The 18,813-nt window shown below is 57.4% G+C and overlaps 4 protein-coding genes and 1 non-coding gene across 5 annotated transcripts; 3 read left to right on the forward strand and 2 right to left on the reverse strand.

The window, feature by feature from the left end:
* The first annotated feature begins 1,047 nt into the window (after positions 1–1,047).
* Positions 1,048–11,207, forward strand: TRAVEDRAFT_143047 (uncharacterized protein). Its single transcript, XM_008037175.1, has 33 exons — positions 1,048–1,307; positions 1,385–1,531; positions 1,584–2,382; positions 2,435–2,742; positions 2,797–2,973; positions 3,028–3,237; positions 3,290–3,367; positions 3,418–3,767; positions 3,818–3,938; positions 3,991–4,246; positions 4,301–4,793; positions 4,849–4,915; positions 4,965–5,240; positions 5,293–5,493; positions 5,546–5,587; positions 5,644–5,898; positions 5,950–6,094; positions 6,150–6,411; positions 6,460–6,498; positions 6,546–6,602; positions 6,656–6,866; positions 6,920–7,291; positions 7,342–7,428; positions 7,483–7,699; positions 7,749–7,847; positions 7,898–8,013; positions 8,063–8,245; positions 8,302–8,515; positions 8,569–8,849; positions 8,905–9,105; positions 9,155–9,614; positions 9,669–10,626; positions 10,684–11,207. The coding sequence occupies exons 1-33, from the start codon at positions 1,104–1,106 to the stop codon at positions 11,027–11,029; spliced, it is 8,232 nt and encodes a 2,743-aa protein (XP_008035366.1). The 5' UTR covers positions 1,048–1,103; the 3' UTR covers positions 11,030–11,207.
* A 1,105-nt stretch (positions 11,208–12,312) lies between these two features.
* On the forward strand, positions 12,313–13,736 carry TRAVEDRAFT_34877 (uncharacterized protein; the record flags this gene model as incomplete). Its single annotated transcript, XM_008036708.1, has 6 exons — positions 12,313–12,394; positions 12,486–12,583; positions 12,648–12,680; positions 12,741–12,852; positions 12,907–13,075; positions 13,130–13,736. The coding sequence occupies 6 exons, from the start codon at positions 12,313–12,315 to the stop codon at positions 13,734–13,736; spliced, it is 1,101 nt and encodes a 366-aa protein (XP_008034899.1).
* Positions 13,737–14,606: 870 nt separating this feature from the next.
* On the forward strand, positions 14,607–16,136 carry TRAVEDRAFT_69735 (uncharacterized protein). Its single transcript, XM_008037176.1, has 3 exons — positions 14,607–14,812; positions 14,881–15,393; positions 15,455–16,136. The coding sequence occupies exons 1-3, from the start codon at positions 14,650–14,652 to the stop codon at positions 15,958–15,960; spliced, it is 1,182 nt and encodes a 393-aa protein (XP_008035367.1). The 5' UTR covers positions 14,607–14,649; the 3' UTR covers positions 15,961–16,136.
* A 53-nt stretch (positions 16,137–16,189) lies between these two features.
* Positions 16,190–18,473, reverse strand: TRAVEDRAFT_56693 (kinase-like protein; the record flags this gene model as incomplete). Its single annotated transcript, XM_008036968.1, has 6 exons — positions 16,190–16,782; positions 16,836–16,985; positions 17,046–17,128; positions 17,187–17,371; positions 17,421–17,594; positions 17,649–18,473. The coding sequence occupies 6 exons, from the start codon at positions 18,471–18,473 to the stop codon at positions 16,190–16,192; spliced, it is 2,010 nt and encodes a 669-aa protein (XP_008035159.1).
* Positions 18,474–18,685: 212 nt separating this feature from the next.
* On the reverse strand, positions 18,686–18,788 carry TRAVEDRAFT_t48. The gene has a single exon. It is a non-coding gene; the product is annotated as a tRNA-Arg (tRNA).
* Positions 18,789–18,813: the final 25 nt, after the last annotated feature.

The following is an 18,813-nucleotide window of genomic DNA, read 5'->3' on the forward strand; positions in this document are numbered from 1 at the left end:
ATCAATCTTCCTCGAATCCTGCCCGCGCGTCTCCATAAGTTGTGCATTGTACCGGCTCTTCCGCCACGCCCGACATCCGCCCCCACCCCTGTGGTGGTCTATAGACGTTCGTCGCGATTCATGTATTCATACGTCGAGCCTGTCTGTCACAGCCTGGCGTGGCGCAATGGGTCGATCGAGGACAACAAGTATGTGACGATCCTCAACTAGGCCTGCGCTGATCTGTATAACCATCGTCTATAGTTTATGTCGAAATTATCAGTGCGAATGATCTCGCTGGATAACCCAGCGTTCCGGGGATCCACGTCGCCGCTCTGGCTGGGCCATTGTGCTCCATTCATCGACAACTCTGCGAAGTATTCTGACAGTCAGATCAAGATGCCAACTGGCGACGGGCGACTGGACATCGATGCAGCCTATTGTCCGCCACATACGTGGTCTTTGGTGCCCATACCGCCAGCGAGGTACGTCCGATCGTGGCATACTCTATGAATCATGCCATCATGTTCATTGCAGTGCACTTCAGCCAATTGGTCGACACAGGGCACTGTATTTCATCACGCCCACCGTCCATGGTCCGTGAAGATTCTCCGAACCTGCTACTACTGGTTCCGACGCGGACATGAAGGCTTCAACGTCAACGGCTGGGTGGCGCGCAGGAGCATAGGTTGTGTACTTGCTGCGATGTGATCGGCCTGCGGCTTGCACTGCTGGCGTTACGCACATTTCAGGGAATACTATGTCGAGTGTCCACACGTTCAGTAGAGGGTTGGATATGAGTGCACATGGACACATGGTGGCATAGCGCGTGCACGGGAGCCGAGTTCATGAAGTGTACCTAGTTCGGGAGCCGACGGAACTGCCTTATATGGGTGGTACGTAAGCGAGGCGCGCACCCCGTGCGATTCGAAGTCGCTGTACTCAGTTGCCGGCTCTACAACTGCCAGTGAGAGTCGCGCACCTCTCTGTGCCCTCGTCCCCAGAGGCCTCTCGGCTTCCCCATACCCTCTTTCTTCTCCTTCTTGGTTGCATTCATACCACCACCATCACCTTCGACTTCACCCCTCACGACTTACACGCGGACACGCGGCAGCTCATGAGCAATGCCCGCAAGACGTGCCTCCGCCGGCCATAATATAGCCAGCTCTTCCCGTGTTCACAGGAGCAATGGCTCAAATCACAGTATATCGGCGCAGTCTCCGGTCCTCCAATCCCATAACCTCCCATACGCATCATCCACGACGAACATCCCGCCGTCCCCGCAGCAAAAAGTAGTCCAAGTCCTCATTAACAGGCTCAAAAACAAGGTGCGCACAGTTCCTACGCCGTCGGAATCCGTCTTCGAAGGATGCTCGCGTGCAGATATCTGATCATACGCGTATAGCTTCCATGTAATTCTGGTATCTCGTTAACGGCGCTGGAGGCGGACGAAGCGGTGCAACAGACGGTGGATTCCTTGGTCGAGCTCTCGAAGGACTCGCTGGACATGATCTCGCTCGCTCTGACGGAACATCTGGACAAACTTGCGAAGGTGCAGTACTCCCAATCGCGTGTTCGCAGCCAGCACTCTAAATCACTTCTAGCAAATCGAGGGCGCGGGCTTCCGGAGCGCGGATGTCCTGCAATCACAGCTCTTCCTCCTCAAGGTGCTTTCTCTGGCCATGGCCTCTCGGTGGGGGTCGCTCCCCGATGACACGAGACCGAACTCCCGCGGAAGCAAGCCCGCCCCATCATCCAAACCTGCTACCCCGGACTCGTCCGCCCCGTCCGGCCGTGGCCGTTACGGCTCCGCAGAACAGCTCTCTACCCCCACCACCACATTACTCGAGCCTCCGGCCCTTGACGACAATTGCGCCCGCTACATCATCAGTGTTATGGTTCTCATCCTGCGCCAGACTGCCCCCAGGAAACACCGTCTTGCATCCGCAGCGAACCTAAGCTTCGACGCATCTTTCCAGGACTTCGAGTCCGTGGAATCCCATGAGTTTGGCTCTAGTGATGACCCCCTTGGCGCCGTTCCGCCCGTCATCTCCGGATTGCCAAGGACCATGAACCGTGCGCGGCATCCGTCGTCGACCTCCCTCAACTCCGCAGGCCCAAGCAGCTCTGCCTCCAGCCGGCTGCCTCAACATTCCGTCGTGTATGAGAAGACATCATTCATGGTGGCGAGGTCGATACTGTCCCTGCACTCTTCCATCGCGAAGTACACAGGGCGCATCATCTATCACCTGTCAGCGTCCAACTGGGCCGTGGTTCTCAGCAGAATACGGCAACGCATCCACAGCCTTGCCGGTTCGGCGGACGCGGAGCCCGACACCGCTGACCTACAACTTATCACGCACAGTGCTTTGGACAAGGTGAAGCTCGTGCAATGCTTGCAAGGTAAGGCATTTTACGTTCGCGCTGATCGGCCGTTGCTATAACTCCCTGTCAGAGATCTCTTCGCTCCTCATGAACCTCAAGAAGGACGCCCAGGTGCCGGTGTCCATCGCGCTCAGGACGGCTATTTGGAACTGGATAGAGCTCTGCCCGGAAGAGTTCAATGAGGCTCTCCTGTCCCATCGTCGTCTAGAAGGCGCGCCCGAGCGCGTCTACGATCTGCTGTTTGACCTGCAAGAGAACACACGCGACAAGGCGGGCGCATGGCCGACCCTCGCCGTGTTGCTGAGCATTAGCTATGACCGCATGAAGATTGAGTACGAGACGAACGCGATCGGTGCACACAAGACCACTTATCGGAAGGTAAGCCAGACCACCATTTAGCAGGATCGCACAGCTCATGCAAACGCGTCACAGGAACGCAACTTCACGGAGCTCCTCCTCAGAAACCTGCCCTACGGCTCGAAGAACTCCGAAGTCAGCATGGTCTGTGCTATCGATGTTTGCAGAGCAGCGTCCAGACTTCGACCACCAGAAGGAGAGGTCGACGTCCCTCTTATCTCAACTGCCTTCGACCTTGCACATGAGCTCAAGGTGAGCGATCTATCAGCGTTAGCGGGAATACTCACTCACACATCGCCGAACTAGTTGACCCTGATGAAGTGGACCAAGGACAAGCCGTTTTGGGAGTGCCCTGACGAGATTGACGTCGCCATGATAGCAGATGCACTTGCTTCTCTTTACCGCTTTTTGCCAGAAGACGAGTCGATCTCCATCTTCCTGCAGTGTCTCGAGCCTGAACGGTCCGAGGCCGTCAAGATCTGCGTCGTCAAAGCCTGCTTAGCTTTGATCGTGGAGGTAACGGGGTTTTCTCTTTATCTTGAGCATATTCGCTCATCCACCTTGTCAGGGTTGGAAACTGCCTTGGCAGAAATCGGTCACACCATTGAAGGATGCACTGCAGACACGGCTAAATGCCATATTCTTCGTGAGTGACCTACCGCGTCCCTGAGATACTCCTGCTCAATGCGCCCATAGAGCGTGTACACCCGGCGAAGCGAAGTCGATGCAAACGGCTCCTCCAGGAAGAGCGCCATCCGCCCCAAGGCAAAGCGGTACACGTCCGAAACCCTGCCTGACAGAGATCTGTTCATCTTGAGCCTGTTAACGCTGTGGCGCACCGACATCTGGTGGTACCACGACTGTCTGCAGCCGGGGGAGATTGACGGCGTGTTCGCAGCGTGTGTGACCGTGTACAGCGCACCGGCCGATCCTGCCGTCAAGTGGTCCTTGGGCAGGACGTTCCGGTATCTCATCGAATCTGTCGTGCAGTTCCCGCGGGACAGCCCACGGTACCCGCTGCTCGTGAAGTGGGTCGAGGAAGTCGGGTACGTTCACACGGCACTGTGTGGCGTGTTTCGTACTGATGTGGTTGCAGTCCTGCGATCTTGGCGTCGGTCGCCAACCACCTGCTCAACACGCGCACGGACCTCCAGTCTCAGCGCATGTTCATTCAACAGCTGTACGAGATCATGTACTGCTATGCGAACCCCGAGTCGGTGAGTCTATTGTCCACATTGCCAGCTCTGTCATGCTTATACGTTGGAACAGAACAAGCAGCTGCAACACGCCCTCCGCATTACTCCGAACCGGGCATCTGTCTTCGCGCTCACCGAGATTGCCTTCCTAGTGTGCTTGTGCTCTGCTGATGGCGTCGTCTCTCTGACGGCCTGCAATTGCCTGCGGTTGCTGACGCAAGTAGAGCGCAATCCCGACGCGCCGCCCTACGCGGAAGGCAACGAGGAGGAAGCCATGAAACGTCATCCTGTCTACGAGCAACTGGGAGACCCCAAAGTATCAATGATCGGTAAGTACTACAAGCCCAGTCAACACACGACTTGACATGACTGACATAAAACAGGACGAGTTGGACACCAGAAACGCATCCGCAAGCTTATGCGCCTCATCACAACCCCGACCGCTGCCCACGTCGCCGTGTGGCAGGAGCTGTTCTTCCGGTGGTGCGCGCTCACAGAGATGACCATCCGTATGACCTTCGAACAGACAACGGACGGCTTCGAGAACGGCTCGGCCCCCATCGGCGACAAGGCGCTCAGCTTGGAGGACCGGCAGGCGCAGTGGCAGAACCTCACGCTCTTCCTCTCTGCGTTCGGCGCCGCGTGCATGCGCGAGCACCACGACCCGTCCGCGCTCACCAAGATAATCCCGCCGACGATTATCCCCGACTGCTGTCGCGTGCTCCGCGACCCGTCGGAGCTGCTGGCGAACTTCCTCACGGAGACGGTGAACTTCCTGGTGTCGGACGCGCCGCAGGTGCGCGACATCGCGAGGGAGGCGCTGAGCAACGAGGCGAGCCCGCGGCTGTACGGCCGGATTGTGAAGCAGCTTGATGAGTGCGTGTTTGACGATGCGTGGTTGGTGGGCGTTGTGTTGATGTGCGTTCCGCAGTGTCATTCGGATGGTGACCGACGACGAGAACGTCAACACGCCGGTGCTGGCGGTCTTCCTCGACCAAGTACGTAGAATCCGATCTCTGAGCCGTGCCCTTGCTCACATCTGTGCAGTTCATCACTATCCTGAAGGTGCTGCTGGAGAACTCTCAGGGTCTCGCCGAGGACATGCGGTCTATCGACGTCCCTTCCACGCTGCACACACTCGCTACGTTCATCGGCAGGGTCGACGACTCGGAAGCACAATCTCTCCGCCTCAAGCTGAAGTTCTGTCAGCTCTGTGGAAGCGTGTTCACTAAGACCGACCCCGTTCTTAAGCGAAACAAAGAGTCGGCCGTGCGTCAGAGTCTCGTTGACATTATCGTCGACTGGGTCCAGGATAACACTGTCGTAAGCGGGTCCTTCGTTTTGCCTAAGAGTTCTGTATTGATGTAGGTATTAGGAGGACGCGCAATTGATGACGCTGCATTACGAGCTGAACGTCGCCATCTTCAAGGCTGCGGTGGCCTCGTTTGACCGCTTGCAGCTCGAGGTTTCGGATGGCACTACAGGAGAAGACACCGCCCACGCCGTCTCGCGTCTCTTCATCCGCTATGCGACGTTCCTGCTGAAGACTTGGGAGGTCACGAGATATGACGGCAACGTGAGTGCTAATGGGACTCGACTCAACCCGTATGTACTGACCTTGGATCCAGGCCCGTGACGATGGGATCTCAGAGAAGTCGTCGATGACGAAGGTATACATCATCGCATCGCTAACTTTCGAGTGACCGGAGCTGACTCTCCGCTATAGATGCGCGTACAGCAGCGGGACGGCGAACTGCGGGAAATGCTCATAGACGGTCTCGCGTCGCTGATCAGCGCGAACACGGAATGCGGCGTGAAGCACTGTCTGTCAATGGCGGACGACCTCGATCCTACCAGGCGGCTGATCTTTGCGCACGTCTTCACCCGAGTGCTCAAGGAGGGTATCAAGTTTGCTCACTACGAGGAGACTCCCGTCATCGCCCGACAAAGTCGTCTTTGCGAGCTTGTGAAAGGTCAAGATGTGAGTTAAAATTTGATTATGGCAGGGTTGCTGTTACTAACTCCTGTGCAGAACGTCCTCGCGTTGGCCATCTGCGAGATATGTCCTCCGAACGAAGTTGACAGCATGAATGCCGTTCTGCTGAACCTGTTTGACACCAGGTCGTCTCTCATGGGGCTGTTGAAGACCATGATCGACAACGAGATCCAGAAGACGGGTTTGTACCTTCTCCGAGGTTTAGCATCGCTGGAAATCTTACGTAACCCTCACAGACAGCGACACTGCGTTGTTCCGGAGCAACTCGACGTGCACACGATTCCTGTCTGCATTCGCCAGGGTGTATGGGTACAACTACCTCAGGTCTCTCATCCTGCCCCTCGTCAAGCTCGTCACGACTATGCCGCCTGGCCGCGGCTACGAGCTGGACCCGTCAAGGGTCAGCAAGGAGGAGCTCAAGCAGAACAAGGAGACTGTGGAGCTAATCACCTCCAAATTCCTCGAGATCATTTCATCCTCGATACCCGCTCTTCCTTCGTGCGTTTGTCATGTCTCGCATTGCGAGCAGGGCTAACCATGTTGCAGGATCATCCGGGAGATATGCGCTCATATCGCTAAGTCGGTGTAAGTGCAGCCCTGCGTTCCATTTGAACCCAGCTCATCCCCAACAGCAACGAGGTTTGGCCAGAAGCCAAGTTCGCCGCTCTCGGTGCCTTCATCTTCCTGCGGTAAGCATTCGCGGTCGTTGCGTGTGTCTCAGGTAACTGATACCTCGCGACAGTTTCATCTCACCGGCTATCGTGACACCTGAGACCGTCGACGTCCCCGTCCCTTACGATGCTACCGTCCGTCGAGGGCTCATGGTGATAGCGAAGATCATCCAGAACTTGGCTAACAACATCCTGTTCGGCAAGGAAGCACATATGGTCATCTTGAATGACTTCCTGAAGGAGAACATCGTAACGGTCACGAAGTTCCTGAGCGAGATCAACGTACGCACGATTTGTTGTCCTAGAACTTGAAGCCATATTGACCCCCTCCACAGAAATACGTCCCTCCGAGTGCTGAAGACGAGGCGGATGAGTGGCTCGAACGGACCTACGATGAAACCGACACGATCATTCTGCATCGCTTTTTCGAGAAGCATGCCGACAAGATCGGAAAGGAGCTGCTCAGCTCCTCCAAGGTGTCCGCGGAGAAGATGACCCCTGAGGCGGAAGCCGCTGCCGCCAACGGTAAGCGGGCCTGGGATGCGCTCTGTGCTGCGCTCGTCGACCTCGGACAACCTCTTGAGAGCCCGAAGCTGTCCCAGTTGAACAGTCGAGAACACCGAGAATACCTCGACTTGATGATGAGATGTGACCGTCGTGATACCAACACCGTTCAAGAGCTGTTCGTGGAAGCCATCGGCTCTCCTGTGAGTGATACTCCAGTTTTGTTTTCGGAACACATATTGACATGTCATAGAATGCAAATGCTGTATTTGTGCTTTCTGTATCAAAGATCGACGTGGAGGTTCTGGATCTCGAACTATTGCTATATTATATCTTCAAGGTACGTGCTTGTTCCTCGGTGCCTCGAATCTACTGAACTCACATCATCTGTTAGTGTGTCACCTCTCCTACGAACGAGGGTCGAGACTTCGACATGATCCTCGACTATACCGGATTCACGTCCACATCCCAAGTGCCCGCGCAATGGCTCAAATTTGCTGCGGAAACGATACCCTTGGATATCTGGAAGCGGCTCAAGACGATGCGCCTCCTGACGCCAAACACTTTCGCTCTTCGCTATCTCCGCAGATTGTACAATAATCTTACTTCCGGTACGTCCCCGCTGTACGCAAGATCCAGCATATTCTTACCGTTTCGCAGGTACCACTGACGCAATACACATCACCATGCACACGTCCTTGGGTGACCTTCTGAACAACTACTCCGACGGCCTGTCTGCGCCATCCTTGAGCTACGCCAGTACGTCACATCGTTTTGGATCGAAGCTCGTTTCTCATTGTGGTATGAAGATGTCTTGGAGGATGAACCTGGCACCGAATACGAGGAAGTGACCATGCGGCATACGCATCCCATGCGTGTCCCTGTCACCATGCGAGTATCCCAGAGTCATATCCGCATCACGACGGTAAGCTATCTGCCAGTCAAACGCCTTCTGCCTCTAATGTGTCTTGCAGACCAAAGCGCTGCCCATCTCGAATGCATTGTCATGCAAGGCCACAGAGATCATCCCACTGGGCGATATCAATGACGTCTACAACGTCTCGACGGGCCATGATTCTCACGAGTTCATCATCCGCAAGATTCGACAGGGCGTCACGCTATACTTCTCTTCTCCGCATCGAGACGCTATCGTCAAGGTATTTGCTGTTTCCGTCCAGAACTCAGCGGGTATTGACGAAGGTTTGTGACGCAGACAGTCCGGAGCGCCAAGGGTCTTCTTCGTTCAGTGCAGCTACCTACCACAGAACGGCATTCGAGGTTATCGAACATCATCACCACCCTCCTGCGCATTGCACTGCTGGGCATCAGTCAAGAAGAAGAAGAGCCGCGTACTGCTTGCGTCGAGCTCTTGTCGGCGATATGCGCTTACCTGGATTTCGAAGGACGGCCAGCCATCCCTTCGAAAGGTATGTTCTCACTGTGTCACCTCTACGTAGCAGTGCATAATCCGCTTTCTTAGGCTTCTTTGTCTCCGGACATCCCGGCACATTCCTGGTTACGCTTAGCGACAGTCTAGCTGGGCATACTCCGCAGCTCACCATGGACTTCATCTCAGAGATGTGTGGAGGCGTTTCGAAACTCAATGTTGCTTTGAGGGCGCACTGCTACCAGTACATGGGCCCGTGGACGAAGAACCTGGCATGCTTCACCGATCCAACCAGCCCGCACTACGAGCCATCGGGGACAAGATTCCGGGACTGCGTCCGTATGCTTGTGGACATGACGACGACAGAGAACGAAGTGAGCTGACTGACTATCATTCTTCCTAACGTCTGTCGCTGACACAGCTGGGCAGCTTCAAAGCTACTTGCAGAAGTTCATCTGGGCGGAGATCGGCAAACTCGACACGAACACTGTTAACCTCATTCTAGACGAGCTCATGCGCGCTGCTGTCGACGGCGGGATGGGTTCTTTGCGTTGCGAGAAAGTCGCAGAGCTCATGACTTCACTCAACTCCATCAACGTTCGCGGTCGCGTGCTGGCCCGAGTGCGCAAGGTATGGTGCAGAGGCCATATCGTGTCTTGATGTCTAATGTTCGTTGCAGGTCATTGGCAAGACGTCCATCAAACCCACCCGGAATTTGGCCGACAACGTTCACTGGAACGAGATCGCCTGTCTGACTCGCCTCCTCCTTGTCCTGGTCAACTCGGCGAAGAACTCAGTTCAGATCCAGCTCTTCGTTCCCGAAACGATGCACTTGGTTGCCCTCATAGGCGCCTCAGGTCAGTTGTACGTGCGGTGCACGGTGTTCGCCATCGTCACACATATGTTGCACGGCCTGTACTCCGTGCGGCTGACCGACGCCACCGCGAGCCCGGAGATCCAGGCCATGGTCGACGAGTGTGTCCAGCCAGAGGTCATGCGGTTGTTTGGGCTCTGCAAACCCACGCCGACGAGCGAGTTCGTGCTCTACGACCCGCCGAACAGCAAGGCGGTCATTGATGACCTCGAGTCGCTCAATCGCCTGTTGCTGCGAGTCATGGAAACGATCTCGGCATCTCAGGGTATGTTATGCCCTGACCGTTGTCTATATTGCAACCGTCGCTCATGATTTGCAGGGCTGTTGAATGTATGGCGAGCGAGGTGGATGAGCCTCATCACCTCGTCGGCATTCCAACTTTCACCAGCAGTCCAGAGCCGGGCCTTCGTCTCTCTGGGCATACTGGCGACTTCGGACGTGGACGACGACCTGCTCTACCAGATGCTCGTCGCCTTCAAGACCGCCCTGTCCCAGTCCAGCGAGACGGATACGACCTCCGTGTTGAGCATGCTCCGGTGCATCACGAACGTCGTACCTGCAACCAGTGGCAATTCGCGCTATCTCTCGCAGCTATTCTGGCTCGCCGTCGCGCTCCTCCAGTCCAGCCACATGGCGCTGTACGTCGAAGCCATCCGTCTGCTGCGGGTCACTGTCGAGAACATGGCCGAGCACGGCCATTTCAGGGAGCGGGGCGTCCCGGCCACGCTCCTCGAGGGCCGTATACCCCTGGAGGACATCGCCTGCCAACTAGACCACCTCCTCGGGCTCTCATTTGACTCCAGCTTCTCATTCTCGCTGGCCGCCACCATCTTCAAGGGCGTCAGGCACTCCGCACTGCGGGATGCTGCGGAGGGTGCCCTCCGGAGCTTGTTGAGCATAACGGTCCGATCGTGCGTGGAGGTCGAGCACGCGGACGACGGGCCAGGGGCGCCTGTGTGCCAGGACGTGCTGGGCTACTTCCTCGCGCTCCTTCCGATGTCGACGCGGATACACAGCCTCAAGCGCCTCATGGAGGAGGCGAACGTCGACCCGTCCTGGCTGTCGGAGGAGACGCTCATGTCCCAGGACGACGACGAAGCGGTGTACAAGCTCCCGATCGGCCTCATCGGCTTCGGGGACAACAACACTGCGCTGCTTGTGACGTCGTTCGTCACTGCGATGCTCGCCACCGCGCAGGGGGACGACAACGAGTCCGCGATCCTGTACAACATCCTCTCGGACGTCGCAGACGCCTGGCCCGATGTTATCGGCATGACGTGAGTAGATGTGGATAGAAGCCGCGTTTGGCAGGACGCTAACCACTTTGGTCGCAGGTACGAGAGCGTGCAAGACAAGGTCAAGGAGGCGTTCGCGAACTCGAACAGCCCGACGATCCTGCAGGCCGTCTCGAACATCTTCCGCGTCGCGACGCGCGAGATCGAGCGGGCGAACAACGGCGGGCCGCCGAGCACGCGGGCGCTCGGCGTGGGCTCTGCGTCGACGCTGAGCACCGTCGACGAGGGCGTGACCCACGGGCCCGGGCGGAAGCACATGAACGCGCTCGAGGAGCAGAGCATGCAGGGGCTCGTGAACAGCTTCCAGTTCCTGCCGCTGAACCGCGGGCACGCCACGAAGATGATCCAGTGGATCTCGGAGCTCGTCATGAAGATGATCGAGTGAGCGCGTACGTGTCTGGACTCTGCAGTGTCTGTACATAGTATCGTATGCACCCCTACCCTACTCGTCTCCTTGCTTGCCGCCCCTGACCCTGACCGCGATCGCCGTACACCCCGATATCCAGTCCACTCCCTCAGTTACCCCTCTCTCATCCTCTCTCACCCTCTCTTACCCTCTCTCTCACCTCTCTCTCTCTCTCTGCCTCTCTTCGTGTTCGTCCGCTCCTATCTGCCGTGTCTGTGCTCCGAGCCGTCGCGATTCCGCATACATATTTCTAGGGCATTTCGGTGTATCATCTATCCTATCGTTGCTTTTGCTCTGAAGGTGTTACATAACGCTGTCGACCCGCCTGTGTCGTCTGGTTCTCTAATGTATAATATAGAACTCAAATTTGTGCTTCTTCATCACATCACTTGTCAATAAGTAACCGGTTCCGACCCGATGGATTCTTGCTGCTCCGTTGCACGAGTCAGTACTCATGATGTTGGAGTCCTATGTGGGCCATCTTGGCTTGGAGCCCCCTCGACGTATCATCAGAAATTCCGGTGGAGATGCATGATGCCAGCAGTGCGCGAAGCAATGTAGACTGTTCATGCCGCGCGGCATCGGGAATTGGGTGTGTCCTCGATCGGGCGCGCATGGCTCGCAGCCCGCGGAGTAGTTCAATTGAGGACTGCGCAGACGGCAGGAGTTGTCAGGTGGACCTGTATTCCTATGCCTGTACGAACTGAAACCCGCCGCTCGAGCCTGCCGCATTCCGATAGACCCGAGCCGAGCACGGTCGTAGGTCGGATATACGTCAAGACTCGAGCCTACACCTGCGCTCGCAGCGCATGGTCTTGTGGAGGAGCCTGATAGGCGGCTGTGCGCAGCGAGTGGAATTGACTGCTCGAGATTGGGTGCCTTCTGGCCTTTCAGGCCCCTCCCGGTTCCACACGAAGATTAGAGTTGTGCGGTCGGTGAAACCAGCCCGCGGGGCCCACTCGCACCAGGAACTGCGGAAGAAGGACGATATGCGCGAGCTGTCAGAATGTCGAGCGTGGGTGGGAGCGGCATGAGAGTTGGAAGGGCCGTGGAACGAGTTCGAGGGCTGCGGATGTCGCAGGTGACTGCAGCCGCCGCTCACACCCGTGGGCATATAAGACACCGCGCGCGAGGGCGACGGCGCGAGAACGCTCCCTCGCCGCCTCCTCCAGCGTCCACGCCCGCGCGACCCCAGCGACATCCCCGGTCTAGGCCGCCCGCACATGCCCCCATCCCCGTCCCAGAGCTACGCGATGAGCAACATGGACTCCAAGGCGCGCGCGTACACCCCCTCCGACCGTTCTGCCCGTGGGAACAACGTCGTGGACCACGATGCTCCGAATGGTGAGACGCCCGTTTCTCCCGCCCCTCTCCCGCCCCCTCCTCTCTTCCTGCCCCCCACTGTCCGTGCTGATCATGGCCGACGCTCACCCAGTTACAGACGAGCCCCGCGGCACGGCTTCGATGCCCCCGAAGAAGCCGAACGGAGAGCAGTTCATCAAGGTGCAGCCGTTGAAGCGGAGCGAGATGCAGGTTCGTTATCCGCGCACGGCCGATTACTTCTCCCGCCATCTAATCTCGTTGCGTCATCCTCCAGCCCTCGTATGCACAGGACCTTGGAACACGAGAGGTGTGTGCCTTCCTATCTTCGACCGCGATAGCATGGCTGAACGTTTGCGACGGTGTGTAGGTCACCCATGGTGTCTACGGATCCATGTTGCAGGCCCTCGGGTCGTGCCTCGGTCTGTTGGGAGCCGTTCCTTGCTGCCCATGCCCCAACCCCTTCCGCGAGGTCCAACAAGGTAAGTTCGTATGTGGCTGACCAGTGTGGCCATATACTGATTACATTTGCGTAGGATCCGTCGGTCTTGTGACTCGCTTTGGTCAGTTCTACAAGTCAGTCGACCCTGGTCTCGTCCAGGTCAACGTCTGCACGGAGTCCCTGCGCGTGGTCGACGTCAAGATCCAGATTAGTGCCATTGGCCGCCAGAAGGTCATCACCCGCGACAACGTCGACGTTGAAATGTCAGCACGCGCTCTATTTCTATTCTCGGATGTTTACTGAGACGCATGCTTCAGCGACTCGGTCATCTACTTCCAGATCACGAACCCCTACCGCGCCGCATTCGGCATCTCAGACCTGCGCCAGGCGCTCATCGAGCGGGCACAGACCACGCTCCGGCACGTCGTCGGCGCGCGCATGGTGCAGAGCGTCGTGACCGAGCGCGAGGCGATGGCGTTCGAGATCGCGGAGATCGTCGGCGACGTCGCGGACAAGTGGGGCGTCGCGATCGAGGGCATCCTCATCAAGGACATCATCTTCTCCGCCGAGGTCTCCGCCTCGCTCTCGTCCGCCGCGCAGCAGAAGCGCATTGGGGAGTCGAAGGTCATCGCTGCGCGCGCGGAGGTCGACGCGGCGCGCCTCATGCGCCAGGCGGCCGACATCCTCGCGTCGCCCGCCGCGATGCAGATCCGCCAGCTCGAGGCGCTGCAGACGATGGCGAAGACCGCGAATAGCAAGGTCGTGTTCGTACCGATGCAGCTCCAGAGCGACGTTATCGGCCAGATAGCACAGCAGCCCGAGGCGTCTGGCTCGGGCAGCAGGGGGCTCCTCGTCAATGAGAGCGGGGAGGGTAGCAGCTCCGTCGCCCAGGCGGGCTTGCTCAACAGCATGAGCGATATCTGAGATGGTTTCGACCTCCTCGACCTCTGACATCTACCTCCCCACCTACCCTCTTATTCCACTATTCCCCTTTCACCCGACCGCACTCCGTCGCGAGATCTCGTTTATGTGCTCGCTGTTGCCTACGCATTGAGTAGGTGATGTATAGCACGTTGTAGTATACTATACCATCCTGACGCCCCTGCCACGTCGTTACCCTTTTACGATCTTGCCTCGATGTTTGTATGATAGTATATCTTGTCCCCCGGACGGAATTAATGCCACATCTTATACTTGCCATGGCTTTTGGTGAGGTCTGAGCTTCACGAACTTGAATAAGCGCCTTACGACATTCAAGTAGTCGGCATGGGCGCGTGTGCATACGTATATGGTAACCTGAAGTTGGTCCCGAACGCCTCGGACGTTAGGCCATAGCCTCCTTAGGGTGACCCGCTTTGTTTCCTTCAAAGCTTTGGACATATGGTACGTCGTAACCGTGACTATCATGCTCTCAGGAATGCCGCTGTAACACCAGCGTTTACAGTGCTTCCACTTTTCTTGATACAAATTTATCGTTTTTGGCTTGATCAAGGTGCTGCTCCTCGTCAAGTAACACCTGTATAATTCCCTAAGGTCAAGCCCAGGGCGAACATCCAGACAATCTTCTGTCCGCGAGGATTGATAGGGCCATGATCCATGCACAATGGGTGAGCTATGTCACTTGGATCACTCCGCTACGAGGGACCAGCTGTCCGAGTTGTACGCGGTATCCGTATAACGCCGTCTGCGATGCCAGGTCTCACCGGTTGCAGCGTGCCCAGTTCTAGTTGGCTTTGCGCCACCTCACCATCCCCTCAGCTCATTCCCCCCATTCTCTCCTCCCTTTTGGAGGCACCAACCTCGCTGCTGCGGTGCCCCGCCAGATAGGTCGCTAGCTATGGCCAGCTCTCCACCGCCGCTCATAACCCTCGACGACACGAACCCGGCCATTGTCTACAAGCCGGAGAGCCTCTGGCGCCATCTCGACCGGCAGGACAACGTCATGAACAACACATACGCCGCCGGGTTCACGAATGCGACCGCTACTCTCGTGTTCAACGGTACGTGCCACATCCGCGCTAGTCCCGCACGCTGAGCTCATTGCCCTGGGTTTGCGCTCGCCATGCAGGCACGCAAATGTACGTGTTTGGCGTCATACTCGCGGCCCCGGACACGGGCCTACTTGTCCGTGCACCGTCGGCGACGTTCATCATGGACGGCGAGGCGGGACCGATCATGGGGTCGCCATTCGACGGCACAACTGCCGAATATGCATGGCAGTGGTTCAGCTGGGAGACGTTGGATCCCGGACAACATACGATGGTCATGCGCGTCGACCACGGGGACGACCGCTCCGAGGCGGAATGGCCGTTCGTGCTGGATTACATCCAGTATACGCCGTTGAGCTCGGGCTCAGCAGCACAAACGCAAAGTCTCGCCCAACCTACCGATGCCACGCCGTCTATCATAGTAGAATCGAGCAAAGGACAGGCAGCTGTGGGTCCCATCGTGGGCGGTGTCGTGGGCGGCATCGCAGGACTCGCCCTGCTCACCTTTGCGGCATTTTCCCTGTTCGTCAAACGTCGCAGGCGGGGCGAGGGACTTGCTCTTTCGAAGAAGGAGGTCGATCTCCTCGAACAAGGTGCGCGAAAATCATACCGAAACCGTCCTCCGGTCTGCTCATTTCCCAGACCCATTGATAGGGCCCAAAGCATACGTCACAATGCACCCGGTGTCTCCGCCGACTACAGCTGCTCCGTCCACTACCGCCGCCGCCTCGTCTGATGCGGGAGGACCGATGCGACACCCTCCCTCGGGCCCCTCGTCTACACTTGCCAGCCTCTCTTATGAGAACCTCTCGCTCGCCACTTCCCTGCGGCAGCTACCGGCGAAGCAGCCACTCGGATTTCCTGCACCAGCTACGACCTCTGCCACTTCGTCGAGACCAACAACCCCCGGACCGGCTACTTCTTCCTCTGCGTCCTTGTCGATGCCCCATTCGCATAGCTTCCAAGCGGCGCCCTCCGTCAAGAGCCAAAGCACACAGCAAGAAGTACAGATCCAGGGAACAGTAGCTGCTCCTCGGGTATTCCACACCGACTCGGGCGTACGCTTCACGCCGCCTGCAATGGAGGAAACATCACCGCAAGACGACGCTCTGTCCGATATGGCGTTCTCGGAGGTGCCCCCGGAATACACTGAACACTGACCGTTGTTGTATTTTGACCGAGGCACAGGTTCTTTCTTTAACCACATTTTTGGGGCCAATGTTCTTACGTTACGTACCTGTTCTATGTATAATCATCTTTGGTCGGTTGGCTGCCTTGCCTTACCTTCCTTGTCTCAGTAGTCGCAACTGTGTGCTGTGAGAAATAGTCGGGAAATGATTATGTTCGTACACGCTATGGCTACACGTCTCCCCTCCCCCACACACTCAACTAAAACGACATCCCCCGATGAAACTCACACGGCTGCTTCCCAATCGCGATCCCCTCACCCGCCTGCACCCTCCTCGCAACCAAGCCCGTCCTCCCCGGCACCGGCACCCGCACGCACAGATCCTCCTGCTCGTCAATAAAGTGCAGCGCCCCGCACACCCCGTCTCCAAACGGGTGCGGCACGAAGTCGTCGTCCCCCGGGGCGTCCGGCCGCGGCTCGCGCAGGAAGGGGTGGTAGAGCGCGCTGCGCGGGGTCATGCGCCGCGTGGACTCGGGCTCCATGGCTTTCTCGAGGAAGTCGAGCGCGCTGTCGATCTCGGCGGAGTAGGAGGCGAGCTCAGAGGGTGTGGGCGAGGGGGCGCGTGCAGAGCTGTGGGAAGAAGGCGAGGACGGGGAGGAGCGTCCGGGGGAGTAGCCGGTGGAGGAAGAGGGTGGGGCGCGTGTGCGGGCGCGGTGTTCGGGGAGGGTGTAGGGGTAGTAGGAGATCTCGGGCTCTGGGGGTATGCGGAGGTCGGGGTTTTGCCGTTCGACGAAGTCCTTCCAGGACATGCCCTCTTGAGAGAGTGATGGCACGTTGGACTGAAACAGTCGACCTGGCATGGATGAGGTCAGTTATATATTGCTAATAGAGTGTTAGTAGACGTACTGTGCAGGGTGGCGGTCTTCTCCATCCTCCGTCGTCCGAGGATAGCCGCAATCTCCATGAGCGCCTCTGTGTCGTCGTTGGACTGAAAGAGGGGGAACTTCTTCGTGAGGAAGAACAAAAGAATCATGCCCGCGGACCACACGTCGATCGCTAGCATGATGTTCAACCTCTGGATGCAATAATTCGTGCTTGCCAATTTTTTAAACGCACCTCCCGTCTGCTCGCCACACTTGAGCAGCACCTCCGGCGCTCGAAAGCCTCTTGTGCCTGCACGGTTTGCTTTGGAATGTGGTCTGCTCGGGAGTGATGTCTAGCAGAACGTCCCTGGGCAAGGAGTGCACATTATCCTACCGGGTGTCTTTCTCGGGGTATCCCACCTTGTCCGACTGTCCCGCACTTCGTATACGGCCCTCCTTTTGCATTCGTTTAATGTGGTCGATGTCAAACTCAGTCCTTGGCTTCAGGCGGCCATGCGGGAATTCGCGCGTCGGCGTTGTATGTAGACAGGCTCCGAGAGAAGGGCCGCGTTCTACGCGCTAGAAGAAAGGCGTTAGAGCTCGTTGCAAAGGCATACAGTCTACTTACACATGCTAGGCCAAAGTCGCAAAGTGTGCCGATGCCTGTCCGCGGGTCGAAGAGAAAATTCGCAGGCTTCACATCACGGTGGATGATCCCTCGTGAATGAATGTCGCGCAACGCGCGAAACATACATCGGAAGTACGCCTTCACGCCCTCTAATGGCAAATATTTATAATAATCCTGCATGTATGCGTGAGTTCATGAGCATATATGCGCGTTGTTCGACGCGCTCACCCTGAAGTCATCATTCTTGTGGTACGGCATGATTGCTACGACCTGGTCGCGATGTCGAAACGCGGTAATTAGTTGAGAGACGTGCCGGCAGCCTCTGCAGTCCTCCATAATGGAGATCTCGTTCCGTATTCGTTCGGGGCCGCTGGTCACGTATATGCGCTTGACGGCGACGTATACCTTGCTTCCGGGTGGATTAGGTACTGTTAGGTAGTATGAAGAGGATGTGGGTGGGTGGTGGCCGTGCCATTCGGTGTTGTCCCATTTCGTGTGGTAGCTGAGGTCGATGGCTTTGTAGACGGCGGAGAAGGTGCCCGTGCCCAGACGGTCGATGACTTTGTAGTCCTCTGTCAGCTCTGGGACGGCAGACTCGAGGTCAACAATCTCCTCCTCGATTTCGAGTTGCTCGTCGCGTGGTTTGAGGTAGATGGACAATTCCTCGTCAGTATCCGCGTCGGAGTCCTCCTCCTCCTCTTCCTCCTCCTCCTCTTCTTCTTCCTGCTCCATGTCTTCATCTCCTGAGCCTCCGTCGCTAAGCATCTCCTCGTCCACGTCCTTTTCTGGGGCATTGCTAGCAGATGCGGCGTACTGGTACGCGGGTGCGGGCGCGTCCGGGTAGAGCTGGGCAAGGTGCGAATGGTAGCGTTCGAGTTCAGGAACATTGTAGCCGTTGAGGGGGTCGTCGGAGGATGGATGTTCAGCGGCGTAGTCACGCGCGACGTGCTGGACGTCCATAAGCTCCTTGAGGTAGGCTCTGTTGCGGGTATCGGAAGAGGAGACTTCGAGAGGGTTGGAGGAGTGTTGGGAGAGAAGGGCTGTGGCAGCCATTTATCCAAGAAGACGAGTCTGACGTGCAGCCGGGGCTACAAGGGCTCGCAGATGCCGCGAAGGGAAGAAGGCTGCAGCACGTCGACGGGGTGGCGCCTTCGCCAAACCGTCTTGTTCGAACCGCGGCAGCCACCGACGCGACAGACGCGTCGCGTAGATCGAGTCCAACACCGGATACACGGTCCGGACCGAGCTCACTCAGCCCAAAAAGATGACCACCGCAGGACTCGAACCTGCAACCTTTTGGTCACATTCAGTGACAGTTGTAGCCGTCGGCGATCGAAGCCAAACGCGCTACCATTGCGCCAGGTAGCCATGTAAAGGGCAGGTGCAGCGGGGT

Source organism: Trametes versicolor (assembly GCF_000271585.1).
Source record: "Trametes versicolor FP-101664 SS1 unplaced genomic scaffold TRAVEscaffold_3, whole genome shotgun sequence".
Lineage (NCBI taxonomy): Eukaryota > Fungi > Basidiomycota > Agaricomycetes > Polyporales > Polyporaceae > Trametes > Trametes versicolor.